Source organism: Antedon bifida, chromosome 1, assembly GCF_963402885.1.
Source record: "Antedon bifida chromosome 1, ecAntBifi1.1, whole genome shotgun sequence".
Classification (NCBI taxonomy): domain Eukaryota; kingdom Metazoa; phylum Echinodermata; class Crinoidea; order Comatulida; family Antedonidae; genus Antedon; species Antedon bifida.
The window spans coordinates 24,164,689-24,183,485 of record NC_136226.1 but is presented as its reverse complement, the minus strand read 5'-3'; the positions used below and the strand labels follow the sequence as shown (position 1 = coordinate 24,183,485).

The following is an 18,797-nucleotide window of genomic DNA, read 5'->3' as shown; positions in this document are numbered from 1 at the left end:
ATGACGCCACGAACGAACGAACTATGAATGTGATTTAAACACAGTACATGATGTGAAATGGATTTTGTTTTTGTCAAGAAGAGAAACTAATTTTAGCCTAAGCATACTATAGATAGTTAACAAGATAATATCAAACTACACAGAATTGTCTTTACAGGCGAGTGAATAATATTCGGTAAAGTGTGAAATTTAAATAAAATGTTTATATTATAAACATTTTATTGACAATTTCTTAAAGCTAAATTAGACTTTTTGAAGCACTTTACCGAACCATTTAAATACTCGAGAAGGGTAATGTTATGCCCTGTGTGTTCTTCATTGTTGTCAGCAGAGAATTGCCTGTCTTTACTAACAAAAGTTTCCTTTTCCATTTTAACATGGGCCTACTCTTCATATTTTGTAGTCTCCCAAATCAATCGTTTGTACATGATTACGTTACACTGATAATAGGATCGTCAGCTTTCCCACAATCCACGAGCAAGCATTGTTTTTGCTCCGGATGTCAAGGCATGTAGAATTCTACTCCTATATCTATTGTTCAGTCCTGACCAATACACAATTTAAATCGAGGTAATTATGATGAGTCATAATGATCATTTATATTTTTTTGCATGCTTTATTACAAATGCAAATTAAAGTTCTATCTACAGGTTTATAGTTGTGGCATCTTATTTACTAAAATGTCAACACAAGTCCACTTTTCTTGTTATCGTAATCTTCAGCGTTAATAATTTAGCATCTATTCATTTCAACATCCGTAGAATTCAGTAACGACTTAAAGCTAATCGTATTAATCCATGGCGGTTTATTATCGATGTAACCTCTACAACGTAAAACCAATTTTAATAATGATTAGCGTTCAGTGAACCAGGCACAGAAAAACACAGTGACAACGAATTGACATGGATCCATTTATTTACGAAGCTATAATCTTCCGTATGTAGACGTTAGGTAGTAACGACCACCATCATATACCAATCTATAAACATATCAATATTATATACAACCGTTAACATTTAGTATACCAACATAACGTACAAAAGTTATAGCACATACTAGATCCTAACATTTACTGAAAAATAAAACATCGCAACAAGGCGTTTTTGTATATTAATGCAAACATTTAGCCTAAACCTGGACGGCAATGGCAACGATTAAATCTGACTCTATTGCCTTTTTTTATTCGAAATAAACAATGTATAAAATAATGACGTATTAAATTCTGATTGAATGATCTTTATACAAATTGTTTACCGTGATACAATTTCACATAACGTACGTTATTAGCTACAGTATATAAGACAACTCCCTACTGCTTTTACAATCAACACAACTGTACGAACACAAGCATACTTGTAACGCTAGTTCAGTATCTGACTGGTGCTTCACTGTACACTTAACTATGACATCTACACGAAGCAATCGCTATTTCATATGTATTAAAATTGCTTAATATTTTTATGCTTTTTGGTAGACATTTTCATCAGTTGTGGTAAGAAGGTTGAAGATTTTACAATCGCCGCGGACACAATAACGCACATTGTTCGTACCAATTTTTCTTCTGAAAATCGTACTAGTTATTAGGCATACACTTTTAATTTTCAATGTATTATTTACCGTATTTTAGCGTCGACGCGTAATTACAAATACGAAACCTGATATGGACAGTCAGAAAACATAATTTTCCTCCAGGTTGCAACTGAACTGATACGTAATCAGATACGTATTCATCAGATTCGCACTATTTACCCCAGTTTTGCGGTTCAAATTACAAGAATTCTCCATAAAAAGAATGTAAAAAAAATAGAAATGGTAGAGCAGGTTTACACATACAACAGTATAAGTTGATGTTATTTCTTCTGTTTATGTTTACGAAAGAACTGCAGAGAACACTCGGTACAACAAAAAATCACATATTAACAGATCTTTATGCCACTTAATTAGTTTGAGTTGTAAATAAAACATTATTTAGCAACTGTAAAAATGATTAAAACAAACATTGTACTAATCCCAATCTTTAGATCTAAACATTACCTATAACACCTATTACCACATACCAAACTGGAACAACGGTATAGTCTGCTGAATATATACTCTCATCTGTGTACATTATTTACAGTATCTTTCTAAACTTCTTTAATCTCTGACAACGTAAAATAGTATATATCATGCTTATGCACCTTTTACAATGGTTTACAGATAGTATCTATAGTTTTCTTGTGCCGTGAGTTCCAATTTGTCTGCCGCGTAAATGCGTTTTAGCGTAAATGTAAATGAATTATTCTATCATGTCACGTGATTCTAGCCACTAGCCAAATTGTGTGTACTTTTGACATAAACAATATTTCTAATGAATGTGTTCTTTAAATAAACGTAAATTGTGTAGGCCTATAAAATGTGACAATACAAACTTTGGCCCTAGAACCACTAATGCCCGATCTGTGCAACATCGTCCTCTTCGGTTAGCCTTTTGCAAAAACAGCAACTCAGCTCTGTACCTGAATTTGGTCAAGCGAAAATTCGAACCAATAAGAATGATCGAACTTTCAATCATCAGTTGATTGCTGTGGAGTTATACATCCCCTCAAACCTGTATTACCCCCAGTTAACAAGGAGGGCGTGCTTTCCATTAGTTGGTGCCATTGTGCTACCTGTTTTCGAGGTGCCTGGAGCATTTCCTGCCAGTGTTCAGAACCTTGTCCTGGTGAATTTGCTCCCACTTCACAGACTCCTATTAGTTCGCTATGCCCTACCCTGTTTGTATAAAAATGTAACAAGTATTATGTTAACGCCTCTTTATTTTCTTGAGTATGTAATGAAATGTTTTAATAGAATCAACGTGTCATCTAAAACATGGCTTCTTAGAATAGATTGAAAACTTTTTTTTCTTTAATGACTAACAATTTATTATTTACAATTATACAATTATATCCTCCTTAAATGTTTCACTAATTAACTGATTACATTTAGTTAGATAAGGGAAGAGTGAAATTTCACTCTTCTCCGGTTAGATAATTAAAATGAACAGTTAGATACATGTTCAGAAATTCCACAAGGGAATCAGAAAGTCATCACGTGATATGTCATTACGTGTGTATTTTTCAGTCGCTTTTGTATGTAATGGCCATCATACAAAAAAACAGTAAGGAGCATTTCCTGGCCAGGTGGTGTACAGTCTGCTGGTGGTCTTTTTTAGTATGAAGACAAGGTGACAATAAAGCGTCTGAGATATAATATATTTACCTTCTATTTTTTTGTTTTGGAACATTTCTAATACATTAAGTTGTGGCATGGAGGTACAAAATAAATGTAAACCGCCATGGTTATAGTAATGATATTGAATATCTGAGCTTATATTGACATCCATGTAATAGTGCAAGAACTCCCTTTCATTTAATACATACCAATCATGATCTACCACCGCTACGACTAGAATGATCTCATCCATACATTCTGGTGTGACGTCAAAGACCATTGCTTCATTATACACAGGATTGAGTGTGTTCTTCTTGACTGTTGTTTTCCGTTTCTTAAGACGCTTACCTTGACTTATTAAAGACACTTTGACATATGGATCTGGAATAAAGAATATACGATTATATATAGCGTTACATATATGAAACATATTCGTTACTGAATCGAATTTTTAAACTATTATTTCTGGGCTGATCTTTCCGTCTCTTCTATCAATGTCAAAGCTCTTGGGGCTGGCTCCTACTGTAATTAATTGGAATGTAGCCCAAAAAGTTCGTTTATTTCACAGTAAAGAGAACATTATATAACATCCTTCAACCAATCTTTGACAATATATGTTGTTATATCCCATTACGTTTCCAAACACGCATGATTTATCCAATCTAATCATCAATGAAAGTGTCTACGGCGCAGGGTACAGTGTTATCAAGTGAATAACATCGCATACTAAAGTATTAGAGCATTAATCAATTACATTGATTTGACATCACAGATTAGCTTACGGACATAAACGTAATTTTGACACACACACAAGGGAACCTAAGGCGTTGAGGAAACCAAATCTGCGACAATTCGTGCTTAGCTGCATAAAGAATCTTTAGAATGAAAGAAACATAATTTCAAGATTATCAACATTGAACATCAGTTTGTTTCATTATTCCAGCTATTATTATCATGCTATGACAACTTACAATTTTAATTTTAATTTGATCACATGGTGTTTTAGTAAAAAGACTATTAACACGATCGTAAGATTTGTACGAAAAAAAAAAATCTTCTCGCGTACGAAAAAAAAAATCACTAAAATCTGCTTATCTACACTAAACATAGGAATATGTTTCGGTTGTTGACATATTATGCATAGTAATAAATAATTATTGCTGTGTATTGTATTCTTTAAATGGTGGAGAATATTCCATTCGTTGAAAGAGACTGCTCCTTCTTTAAATATAGCAATCTTTCAACTCATGAAATATTCTCCACCATTCAAGTCATGAAATATTCACCACCATTCAACTCATGAAATATTCTCCACCATTCAACTCATGAAATATTCTCCACCATTCAACTCATGAAATATTCTCCACCATTCAACTCATGAAATATTCTCCACCATTCAACTCATAAACGTTTATTGTATAATGTAATACGATAGCCGATACACATACTTTAATGCTTACTATTTCTGCTTTTATGATATTATACTGTATTCATTTTGTTTGGATATAATAAATATGTGAAGATGTGAGGATTTGATAGGGTAAGTACCTCATTATTGTTTAACCATTTCCAATAGTAGTGTGTATAGACGTAAACTGTGTATGTATGTACGTAACATATCTATATTAAAAGATAATAATTGTGTGAGATTTGTTCGCCAAATTCATTTTCATCAGTATCTAATTTTGCATTTAGCCTTAGTATGGAGTATCAAATGTAATATAAACGCTGCTACATAAGCATATTGAATTATATATTATACTGATATATTAATTCGTCAATATACTTCATATAGCATAGTGAATGAAATGTACAGTATTGTTGACATGGTTGGCGCTCCATACAAAAACTGTCATCGTTTTGAAATGATTAACCTCTTGAACGCTATGCACATTATTTCTAAATACACTTAATGATCGAAATTATCACTGTAATCATTCATAAAAATTGTCCTACATTTAATATTGGCTGTTAAACAGGCTGCTCCCTGTCCCAATTAAATGGTTACCGGTATTATAAGTAAACGCATTATAAGACTAATGAAATAGAACAATATTTTGTATGCAGTAAGTGTATTTCCATCTAAATCTCATGATAGGTTTATTACGGTTATAGTAATTAATAGTTATCATTTCTCGGATATCTCATTTAATATTTCAATACAGTTATACATTCCAATTTTATGTTAGTATGTCAAGGTAAGTCAAAAACCAACCTATTTTTGCACGCCTAGCGTGGACTAAACTGTCAAATTATAATGATAATATCTAATGGACAAGAAATCGACTTCTTCAGTACACGCTTTAACTTTATTACGCTTTCCATAATTTGGTTTCATTTTTTCTGTTTATGGCAGAATTTAATTGATATCATTCTTATTGATATTTCTTGTAGTCTGCTAAACATTTCCTATACAACATTCCTTTCATGGTCCAATTGTTCTTTTGTTTGGTGTCGTCAGAAGTATTATTAACTAAATGTGGCCATTTCAGTCGCCTGTGTTTAATTCCTAGGCTCCACTTTTCTTGATTTTTCATATAGTCACACGTTACTAGTTTGTCTACAGTGGAGTGCCATAGATAAGATTAATGACATCCCCCTCTAGGTTGGATATCATCTTGGGGCCATTTCATGCGTGAATGAACACAAAGCTTATTTTACAGTGTTACGATTACATTATAAATACGAGGAAATTTGGAGAAAAAAATATCAGTAATACATTTTTTGGGATAGTCAATATCTGGTAGTTAAAACTTGTTTGAAGTTTAAAAAACTCAGAGATATTATGAAATAAGGTTGTGTAGAATTATTGACAATAAATCAGATTGAACAACTTGAAGTCTATTGAAACCGACATAAATGGTTGAGTTCCCTCCGGCTTCTTAACTGATCGAATATGTATAATGGTAGTTTATGGATACTGAATCTATCGCCGAATGGTTATATTGTTCTGTTAGAAAATGTTTGAACTACAGTTGTTCTTCGATGTTAGTGGTTGTTTAATATTGTAGATGCGAAAGTATTGAATTGGGGAAGTAACATTCTTGAAAATCTGTTTTTAAAATGTTATCACACCATCGACACATTCTTTGTTATCATATCAATCATTTTGCCATATTTAATTGATAAATAGTAAGTTTATCTTACATTATAATTTCCTAGATAGGTAATACACAAATAAAATGTTCCTAATAAATATATGGTATGGCTAGTGGTTAAATAATAAAATATGATGTTGTTTTTGATAACGTATGGTAGAAAGAAGATTAGCATATTAATTATTTACTGTTTATTATCGTTGCCAGGGAATTCCATATTGAGTAAAAAGACATTCATTGTCTTGTACTCATGGTTGTAGTATAATATGTCCTAATACACAATAAACGGTCTATTTAAGACATACGGTTATTAATGTTTTAATGTTATCCTATGTATTAATTAATTAATTCATCTTTTATCCCGGATGGTACATCCATATAACAAAACAAAAAAAAAAGAAAAAATTTCAACCTGAAATCAATCCATTTTCCACAATCACAACCTAAAATATTAATTTGCAACGCTGGTGAATGTTGGAATGTGGAATTACATTGCAGACTATTGTTAAAACCATTACAAATGTCATTTCTTGTTAAAACACTTATTATTAATGGACTTCCTCGAATACTATATGAAGTAGAATTGAATTAAAAACAAACTTGTTCCTAAAAATAAGTTTGTTTCTAGATGATACTTACCGGAAGCACCAGTGATATCCATGGCCCGCAGGTTCCTCGCTTTTAACACATTCAAAGTTAACCGATGGGCGGTTGGTAGAAAACATAACGAGAACATAATTTCTCCAAGGTCCGGTTTATCCTGGAAAACAGAAATAAGTAATTTCTAAAATCATTCATTCAAGTTGTCCAAATTTACTCATTCTTTCCACTATGAGACAATAGAAATGTTGTGATTCTTATTCTGTAAGTCACTAATAACTTCTCCAAAATAAAGTTCTCCAAAGACGTAGGCCACAGATTGTCAAACTATTTTCATCAGTGTAATTTTTTCCTAGCTTTTTTCATTATCTGGCTTTGAACCAAACAATTCGTTACTTTTTCTTGTTCCGTTTCCAATCATGTTTGCAGTCATATTATACTAAAAAAGCATTTATTCAAGATCCAACAGTGTAATGATATATTTTATATTTTTCTAGTTTAAAACATAACATTTCTACACCGCAGCAGTGAAAGCTGAAACAGTTGAAATAAACGATGTTGTTTAGAGTTTATAGAGTCTTATTTTATTAGAAGAACAGATATAATAAAAAATAAACTGTGATTCTTTCAATTACCGGTATATTTGATGGTATATTTTCATAGCCAAGGTATGTATACTCCTAATGTCTTTGTTAGGACATTCACGCTAAACGGTCGTCATGTGACTTGTAATGTGTTTTTTGAACCGATTCGCAAACTCATTCAAAATGAAAACAAAGTGATAAGGTTTTCCCAAGATGCAGCGCAGAAGATTCCGAATTAGTAAGCTCATCTTCTTGGTGACCAATAACCCCAGAGACAAAATGTCTATGTTCATAATACTTTTCAATTAATGAGATTGGTTCAGACAAACATTGATATTTCCTGTTAACTTCGTGTTCATTATTGTCCAAAAACGCATCCTTCAATTATTTGTCCACATAATTAAGTTTGTGTTCACATTTATAGTTTTACGGCATTAGATATCCTTGTAGACATACGCTCATTATTGCAAATCCGCTGTTAATTTCTTGCCTCGCATGGAAAAACATTCGATGCACGAACAATAACTCGCAATTTGCGTTTCAAATTAAATTACGTGCGAGTTATATAGAAAATATAATTGATCACATTAAACTAAGGTTGGCTATTTAAATGTAATTATAGTTTTGTAATTTCAAATATAAATCAAAACTGGCCTCAAAATTGTTGTAGCCTAGAAAACCAGAATACAGTTTAATGTTTAGAATGGGTGAGAATGAAAGTGAGAGATGGTTTGGTGCATGCACAACACAAGGAACGAGCGTTATGAAAAAGTATATTTTTAAGAAAGTGGTGCTACAGGACTTTTTCGTAATATAGGAATTACGAAAAATAAATGTGGATATAATCAATGTTGTTTATGTTTTAGGCCTATAATAAACAATACATTTTAAACCAGCTAGCCTGTTGTCAGACATTGACCGATGTTTATTATACAAAACTATCAAAGCAATTTAGAGCTATATAACTGGTGCAGACCTAAATAAATATTTCTTAAATCACATTTCTATTTCCACATACCTACAACACAGAGTAATTTTTATTGAACTTATATTGTAGATAATGATATCATTTATGATTCTGAGTACTGGCAAACTAAGCTGAACAACCTTCGTACTAGATTATATGAAAACATTCATATTCTTGTCAATTACACTATAATGAGATGGCTCGTGTATATAAGCATCACATCAATCGAACTTTTACCAACATAGGCTAAATAAATGACTTTGTCAGTAAATTTAATTATTTTTGTTATATTGATATTATGTTTATGGTTGGTTGTTATAACCACAAAGGAGGATATAAAACATACTACATATAGACATAGAGTTTATAAACATTATTTGGATCGTTAATGGTAAGGGGGTGTATTGACATATAAAATATTGACCAAAATTGTTATTGCTAATAACGAATGTTGTGCGAATACAATCACGAAATATTCTATTCTTGAAAGAAGCGTTGTTTGTGTTATGGATCATTAATTAAATAAGGTCCATGTTTCAATATCAGTAAAACATTAAGGACAGCAGCTGATGAATACTTTTATTGGTCACATTGTTTATAATATACAGTCTGTGCGAATATTGATTGTTAGTCAAGTGGATCGCTTGTGCTAAAATAGTTAGCAGATATCACTAATTGAACGTAGTTAGAACCAAGTGAACAAGGCTAATAATTTAAGACAGGCTGTCTACCATGGCTTGTCGTTCTTCAGATACCGACCGACCAGAAATTAATTACGGCATTAACACATCATGAGCTGTGATAAAAGCTTGATATACAAACACACCATGCATTAGTTATTAGTTTTTATTAGTTTTTTTCTGTAAATTTTGACCTGCAAGTATTACGCCATATTTATACATGTTAATATTATGCTTGTTTTATTTTAAATTGACATAATTAACAATCGACAAATGCCGAGGGATATTACGGGTTATTTAATAACCCAAGCAATCCATTTCTGGAACTTGAACTCGCTCGTGTAAAACGACTATACTTAATGAAGGCGATTAAGTGTAAGCTTTGTGAACAGAGCTTCTGGACATCGATATCTTTAAATTCTAAACTTATCATCTACAGTAGTTAGTGATAAATTAAAGTGACAATCCACAGCGGTGACATGATTAAACTTCAATCCATTACTTAGTGTTCATATTGGTCACAATAATGCTACTGGAATATATAATCAGTCCCTGAATATACAACGCGTGGTAATTTAGTACCAGTAAATCGCGTAAATGAAGTTTTTTCGGTATTTTTAGATTCCTGAAGTTGTGCCGACCCCGTCTTCTCTGTATAAAGGCAGCGGAGGACAGGGCGTAGTAGGCCTACATTGCTTTCGAAAAACAAGACTTACATATTGAATTTAATATCAGAAAGTCAAGAAGGAGATAGCTCAAGTGCGCTACAGTATAATCATTTACTTGCGTTAGGCTTCTAAAGTTCGTGACGTAGAGGGATTAACAGACATTATTTGTAGGCCTACACAATACGGATGCCCAAAATCTCCGAACAAAATTCCATTTTATTTCCACTAATCCTAAAAGTTTCGAGATATGTTCTATCAATAATTATTTATTTAAGCGATACAAATCCAAAATTTCAGATTCAGAGATTTTATAACCCCATAAAATGATATATTCATAACTTGTGTGATTTGATCTAAGGGAATATCTAATTTTATGGAGTTGAACTAGTATATCCGACGATTCTAAAATTGGTCTTCCATTGGACAGAATAGAATGTTATTGCATGCATGTTCACTATCAATCATTTATTTATATAATAAAATTCAGTTACAAAGACATTTGGCTAAAACGCTACTGGCATACAATCTCAATTACTGTAGCAAAATAACATAGGTAATACATTCTATGACAAGATAAATAAGATTGGATATACGCATCAAGTTTTTTTTTATGTTCGTAGGCATCAATTAGAGAATGGGCAAAATATAGGGGCTTGATGGAAGGATTTAAGCATGGCCTGTAGTAAGTAGTGGGGCATTGTAGAACGTTTAATATTTGGCCTACAGTAAGAAAATATAGAAGGTTGTCATAATCTTGATGGTGTTCTAAGTTTTAGAATGTTAATAACGGGTATTGTTAAACTGGGCTACCTTGTGCCAACTGCGCAAATCGTGATTTGGAGAAGAGTGTTGGAGGCTTGCGCTGTTTGAACTGCGAAATTTTGAATTTTCATAAATTGTCTTTGGTTTAATCCAAGTTGTGAAATCAATATTAATAAAGCAATTTGGAGGATGTTTGCGCAATTGTTTAGCATACCCGAAACAGAAACTTTGAAATACGGCAGTACTTGCTTGCATGATTCTTAACAGTTTGAAATAAATTTACAACTTAGTTAATTGCTTGGAGATAGATAGACTGGATATGAGAATATGATAAGAATAGAATCCGGTCACGTGTGCTCGAATGCACTATTTAGTTATGTGATTGGTCTTTTTTAAAATTGTCTTTGAACAGTGAATTTATTTTTGACATTTTTGCTTATTATAAGCACAAATTGTTCTAGAACAAATCTTTAATTATGTCTGAAATGAACTTAATCGAAGCAGTATAGTTCACATTTTTTAAATCATCAATCGAATACAGGCATGGAACATTGATTTATTAAACATGAATATATAATATGCAGTTCTTGATAATCATAGTAATCAATTATTTATCTGTGAGAATTAGCACTTGAGAAAAACAACTGAAAATTGAGAAAATGTGCTCCTGATGAATTTAACACAGTAAAAACAACTTGGAGTATACATTTTAGGTTTTAGTTAAAATGCATGAGGTGTATGCTATTAGGCATTAACCAAATTATACCAAACTGTAGGCCTATACGGTATTCTATTAAAAATACCCTTTTGAGTTAAGTGGCAAGTACCAAACAAAGTAAGTAATTATAAATCAATTGTGTAGGTCTGAATAAAATTTAAGAACATTATTTCTTTAGAAAAAAAAAATTACAACATAAAAGATACCAGTTCCATAATAAGAATACGCACAAATCTAAAACTCTGTCTACACTATCAAACTAGTTTGACAAAAAAGTGTGATGTGTCCAAATATGGTAGTGATATATCCAAATATGGTAGTGATATGACATCATCGTGTCCATATTTATTTTTTTTGTCGCATAAAGTTTGAGAGTGGAGACAGAGCTTAAGGCTTAGTCTAGTGTGTATATATTGTTGTTTTTCTCAGTTTCCATTTAAAAAAAAAACAAAGAATGTTTTACAATCTCCAGTTCAAGGTAGCGATGTAATTGAAGACGCTGTTTAATTATAATGTCTTATTAATCTTCATCTTATTTCCAAATGATCATTAAATCTTTGGTCAATACGTCTAGAATTTTGACAAATTTCTAATTAGTTTAAGGTACACATGTCTAGTAAACATTTAAAAAATTGATAAGGTCAGAGTTCAAGTCTAGTCGCACACTTATGTTCTACAGTAACAGTTACTTTTTCATTTTCCATCAAAAATAAAATTATTTAATATAGGATAATTAAGAATCACTCTTAAGTATTATTTTTAATTCCACAATTTAATAAATTTGCACAACAATATAATCAATTTGTTCTTTTCGTAAAATGCACGATTAGAATCACTCTTGTAGAATAAACTCTTAGGTCTTAACTTCGCCGAATAAGTGATTACAAATTTTAATTTCAGTGGCAATGTTCTAATGAAACCGAATTATATTAATTGAATTAACGTCGATTTCAGTAAGCATAATACTAATATGACAATAGTTAATATCAGAATATACAATATTTTGTTTACATGCATAAGTTTCGATTTGGACAATTGTTTATTATATTATAGCCTCTTACCTGACTTTGTGTACTGTAAATATCCAGTTGAAAAGTTCTTGCACCCCTTGTTGGATCCACTTTATTCATCAAATCATCAACTGATATTTCTCCAATTAAATCATGCCGGGAAAACCGATCAAAATCATATATTGTAAATTTGAGAGATTTTTCGGATAAATCCGAATAGGCAACATTGAATTCGAAAGTTTCGTGAAAAGTGGGGTTGCAGGTTTTCCGATGAACTTTAGTTTGGAATTTTTTACGGTCTGGATAGAGATATATTTTAACATACGGGTCTGAGGTACCGGAGAAGTCTTTGGCTGGTAGTCCCGTTGCTCTGATGACGTGAACCATTAAACTTTCGCTCGGTTGATCATATTTTAATGATACTTCCATTTTGCCACACAATTGTCCTCGGGATTCCGCCTCATTAAAAACATTACGATATAATTCTGGCCTCAAGATTCCAATTTTAGGCTCCTCTTTGAGATGTTTTTTTATTTCAAACTCTACACTTCGTGACGGGCTGCCTTGTAAGGAAAGTTGTTTACGGAAGGCTTCCTGTCGCTGTTTTTGGGTAAGTAGCGGCACAGTCGCCTGTCTTGGAAGCACCTTCGCCGGTGAAGACATTGGGGAGAATGCGGTGTTATAGTCGTTGTGATTGTTTCGTTCGATAATCGTCGGTGATAGATCATGCATTGAAGGAGGTACCCCGTCACTCTCTACGTCGGTATCATCTTCGCTGAGGTGCCAGTACTTGCGATGTACAACCTGTGTACTTGTTGAGCGACTGAGCGATCTTGAACGTCGACATACGCAGAGCACAGATAATACTGCCACGAAAATAATCACCAACGCAGAGGTAATTGGAATCGCTATGGCTTGCCAAGGGACATGTATGACGTTACCTGTGAGAGAGAGAAAAAAATGTTATTATTACATCCGTCTATTTACTTTTAGATTAAACGCCCAAACCTCATTTACACGTACTTTGTATATTTACTTGGATTTATTAATAAACGTGGCAATTGACTATTTAGCAGGCTTCACTCAGCACGATTTGCTTTCATGCAAGGCCTTGTTATGATTTCTAATAATAGCGATTCTGTTTGATAGATAAATCAGAATAATTGACACACGACAAAATATTTGTATTATTACTTACAGATTCTGTTGATTAGTTTTTAACTTTAGGTAGAAATGTACATGCATTTGAATGATGTTACACGGATACACACGACTTATACGACGTAACTCAAAGAAGCATTTATAGAATATGTCATAATGCTTTAATAATAATAGTTACGTCGATAATTTGCATACCGACATTTATTAGACATGCGCATTCTTAAAAAAAATTCTATTATTCCGTTGCTAGTGGGTATTTTTTTAATCAATTTGAATCTCTATGCAGATTAAAGCAGTATAGTTGTATATCACAGAGCTATTAGGAAATTTCAAGCCGATGTGCATTTTATAATTACAATCGATGCTTTAGGTAATGAAATCAGCGACAAAAAAATAGGCCATACAAGAACATTGTAATTATAAGTACACATTTAATTTATCATTAGTACCAATTTTGAATATTTACTTACTTTTTTAATCTGACTGATTGGAGATGTGGGCGGAGTAATCGGCATATCAAAGTATTTAATTTTCTTTCTTTATTCAGTTGTTTTTTTTACTAAACGCAAGTTTATAATAATTTAGATTAATTATTGTTGGCGTTGTTGAGATTGACTTAAGCACATTACGTGCGATTGAACATTAGAAGTATAGAAAAATAAAGTCCATGTATCTTTATTCGTACATAACTCGTTGAGCCAGATTATGTAAAAGAAGATTTTAGATCTCTAAGACATACTTATACTATTATTTAGCCCTGATGAAGGAATCATGTTGTCTAAAAGCTTGGCATTTTTCTGCCTGTTTACTTTATCGTTTCACTTTATCGTTTTGATTTAGCTCATTTCTAATAATTAATTGTTGGAGGATGCGCCGAGATATGGTATTGGGTAGTAAATATAATATTTCCATTATCTGCTTTGGTGCTTGAGAACCACCATTGTTGCTTATTACTGTTGTAGCACCCACTAACGTAACAATCAACCACTAATATAACATTAACCACTAATGTAACAAACTTCATCAACCACTAATGTAACAATTTCATTAACCACTAATGTAACAAACTTCATTAACCACTAACGTAACAATTTCATTAACCACTAACGTAAAAAAACTTCATTAACCACTAACGTAAAAAACTTCATTAACCACTAACGTAACAAAATGTAACCACTAACGTAACAAAATGTAACCACTAACGTAACAACAGTAGAAAATGTTAGTCGTTATACATTAGTGGTTAATGTTACGTTAGTGGTTAATGTTACGTTAGTGGTTAATTTTGGTTAAATTAGTGGTTAATGTTGCATTAGTGGTTGATTGTTACGTTATGGGTGATATAACTGTTCTGCTTGGCTTTTAATAGCAATTAATACATAGACCTATATCACAAATGTACGATCGGTGGTCATGCTGACAAGTGATGATAATCATAGTAATTTTCGAAGATAATACATTATAAAAAAGCATTAGTTAGTGGAACCACAAATAACGATATTTTATACTACAGACGCTATTATGCACATTTGTATTGTTATCTCTTCACACCTGTTTTTATAATGTAAACCTTAAAGTGTTCTATTGTATCATTATGTAAATGTTGCAATATGTTCAGACTAATTACTTGTAATTTCTAACGTTCTAGGCTAAACTATAAGATGCTTCAATCCGCATATAAACTAAACTCAACAAAAGTGCTAACCCTCCCTTCAGCAACCATCTATTCAAGCCAGGCCAGGCACGAATGTGCCGTGCACTTTTACAGTCGAACAACTCTTTACTCGAGCAATATATATTTTAACGGTCAACCCGTATTCATAGGACACTCATATTAAGAGAACATTTTAGTGGTTCTCTAATAATTATTAGTATAGTGTAAGTTACCAATATTTTAAGTTGCAATTTATATGACTTTAATTGAAAAGTCTCAAACAAAATGAGTGTACGTTGTATGCGGATAGAACAACTAGGACATTTATTTTCTTTAAGTAATTTTTTTCAGTCGATAAATTTATGATAGATTAAGGAAATTTTACTGAGACAAGACAAACAGGAGTTTCAAAGGAGGTCGTTTGTCAACAGAAACCCAGGAGAATAATGATAATAAGCGCATCATGATTAGAGTAATTAATTGATAAGAAAGAAAATACGTGACATCATCTTTGTAATTAATCAACAAAACAGTGCGAGTGAAACAAAACTGAATAAACCTGTAATGGATTATCGGTGTAATTTTTCCAGTAGTATAGGCAAGTTCTGTAATACAGTGTCGTATATGTATCATAGGCCATAAGTCTAACCCAGCCTTGGCATAATACATGCGCCATGTGATACATACGGTATGTGATTATTTTGTTTTCAGAATTTGTCTGATACTGGAAAGATTTGGAGATACAGATAATCGAGAGATTAGTTTATGCAAATGCGTTCCGGAGGTGCTTGGTTGGACGTGTTAGGACTGCGCAGATTATTAAACTTGATATTTCAATTCTTTTAATCTAGAAATGTTGGTTGGAACAATGGTGATTTTCGCATATCATGCGTCACTCCATTAAGAACGAATCTTTCAATATTAAGTTAAGACAACTGTGAAGAAGAAAATCCAAAACTTCTCAACGTTCTAACGATATTTTTTAATGGAACTTAGTTTGAGCACTCGTCTATAACGATATAATAAATCCTTCTAATGAAGAGTGGATAACTCGATTAAGCGGCATTAAATATAACGATGCGTCATGTGATGTGTCCTGTATTGTTGGAATAAGGATCATCTTCTTCAACCAAGTCATGTTGCGGCATCTCAGAGCAATCAGCTTAAATGTATTGGCATATATTATAGAGATTCAATCCATCATGCGTTGCTTTGTCTTAATAAAGTTGAGAATACTCAAACTTTTAGATATATCATTCTGTCTTGTTGATCAGGCACAGATAATAAATTCTAAAAATTATAGCTAATGCTGATTAAAAACAATGTTAAAAAAAAAATAACATCTCATTTTAGTAATTTTTTTTATTCCATGCAACAGCAGATCTTAACAGGACGCATTACCGTGCTTATAAACATATACCGTATCATTTGATGTTTGGGGAGTGGAGTGAATCCTGGACTATGGGATTGGAAGGAAAGCCCGTTAACCAACAAGTTACAGGCCTCAAAATAAAGATGTACTAATCATTCAGCAATAAATAATATTATATAATATACAATAAAACCAGCTTATACGACCCAACGTTGTCGTTTTGTGTTTTCACGTGATCGATAGCATCATTCATCATTGGCCATTTTTTAACGGTGAGATTTAATATTTTTTATCCAAGCACTTTCGTTTTATTACTGTCTGTGGTCATAAAAATGTTAATTGAGAATTGTAATGTTTAGATATCTTAATTGATTATAAAACATAGTCTATAAGTGCATAGTTGTATGTTTTTAGAATATTTAGAAATTCGAAATACGTACAGAGAACTTGCAAAAAGACAGTTAATCAATGAAAATCTTTGCCGCCGGACATTGAGAGATTAGTATTTTTATTATTATTCCTTCACGTATGATATAGATGAGCCGTGTAGGCCTAATGGATGAAGGAAAATAGTCTACATTGAAATGTAGCTTAGTACTGGGCAAACATGTTAGATCCTGTGTTTTCTTATACATACACCTTACACTGACCGAGTTTACCCGTAACAAAGTTGACTGTCGCCATGACAGTCGTATCGCAAGAAACCAGAAGTAACCACGGTGAACCTGGAAGCGAAATTGAAATATTACGATCGAAAGAAAACCGTTCATTTAGTCTGGGATTTAGTCGTTCTAAAGTACGAGATATGGAACAATATCGTTATGGTTTGACTATATAACGTTATCAAATCTACGTTTTAGTAAATATCCGAGACAGCCAGGATGGTACGAGACGGTTATTTCCACAAACGCGTTTGCATTACGTCCGCCTACCTCAGAATTCATAGTTCAAAAAATGTGAAATCAATGTATTTCATTGTCAAAATGGCATTCCGTCTGTAATCATAAAATACAGATATGCATAGCAAAAATAAGGTCACGAAGGCTCACTGTATGTGACCTTTAAGTTTCATCCACATTAACCAATCAAACTTAAGCCACAGCAATATTCTTATTTTTTTCAATTTTGAAGACGAAATAATTATTAAAATTGTAGCGTACACTTCTATATTGATGTATACGATATGTTGGAAGCATGAACTTCCTGAAGCTGCAGGCTGTGGTCGATCATGTGTCCGGGGCAAGACAATAAATTTTATCTCACGTACGTGTTGACACAAGTATTTTGAATGAAACGTATTTCACATATTGGCAAACGTGAACCATTAATTTGTTTGGTTTGGATTTGTTTCATAGTTTTTCGAGTAATTTTTTGTCAGAAATTTATAGAGATTCATGTTCAATTTGCTAGAAAAAAGTGTTTTAGACATGTGTAAAGATTAAATAATGTTGATCTGGCTTTGAGTGTTTCTGAATGAGAGTCATGAGATTTGTTGAATAATGTATGGGACATCTTTGAATTCGAGTGAATTAAAAATGATTTTAATGACAGACTCAAGACTTTGATTAAGACAGCCAAAAGCCCAGCATGTGTTTGCTTTGTGAATCAGAAAGATAATGATTGTGACAAGACACTCTTCTTCGCATGTACACATTAGTCTCATCTGAAGGATGATGTTACCGTGGGCCTACTTTGTATTTTCAAATTCATAACTGACTGACTATAATTATGCTGGATACAGTATAGCATGAGTTAGGAGCTATATTTATATTATAATCATATTTTAGTGATCTCAGTTGTAGGCCTACATGTAGGCCTATGTAACATTATAATTACACTTCTCACAGGTTATTTCTTGCTTCACCTTTCCTTTGGAATACGTCTCAAAATATTGAGATTATTATTAATTCCAGAAGCTCTAATCAGCCGATATGGTATCAAACGATTACAAATTCATATTTGCAAATTAATCATAAATATTGACGTATAAAATTGATTTATTAATGTATTCAGCAATTGACTATAATTATATTGTAGATTTTTTAACTTACATTGGGCCTATAAAAAATATTTAAAAACCACCATGATTTGTTTACTGATATATCTTTCGCACATTTAAAGTGATTATAGTACTCAATATTGGTTCCCAGAGAAAAAATGCATGGACGTAGACGCACCGCAATTGAATTGACCAATGACAAGCGACAAATAATCCATAGCTTGTGATTGGTCAAATCACTTACGTTGCGTTACGTCCTTGTATTGCGTCTCTAGTGGCAACCAAGCATAAAAAAGGAGTGTTTGTGATCGAACTGGTATGCTAATTTT

At 32.5% G+C, this 18,797-nt stretch overlaps 2 protein-coding genes across 2 annotated transcripts in view; both read right to left on the bottom strand.

Annotated features, from left to right (window-relative positions):
* The window catches only part of LOC144846199 (T-complex protein 11-like protein 1), a 207,238-nt gene that overhangs the window by 49,351 nt on the left and 139,090 nt on the right, over positions 1-18,797 (bottom strand). The gene's annotated exons all lie outside the window — the stretch shown is intronic.
* The window catches only part of LOC144846246 (synaptotagmin-6-like), a 70,112-nt gene continuing 51,964 nt past the window's right edge, over positions 650-18,797 (bottom strand). The window contains exons 3-6 of the mRNA XM_078703532.1: positions 12,334-13,223; positions 6,933-7,053; positions 3,405-3,576; positions 650-2,754 (exon numbers count right to left, since the gene is read on the bottom strand). Of these exons, the coding sequence (XP_078559658.1) occupies positions 2,547-2,754; positions 3,405-3,576; positions 6,933-7,053; positions 12,334-13,223 (1,391 nt within the window). The 3' untranslated portion in view covers positions 650-2,546. The remainder of the gene's footprint in view (positions 2,755-3,404; positions 3,577-6,932; positions 7,054-12,333; positions 13,224-18,797) is intronic.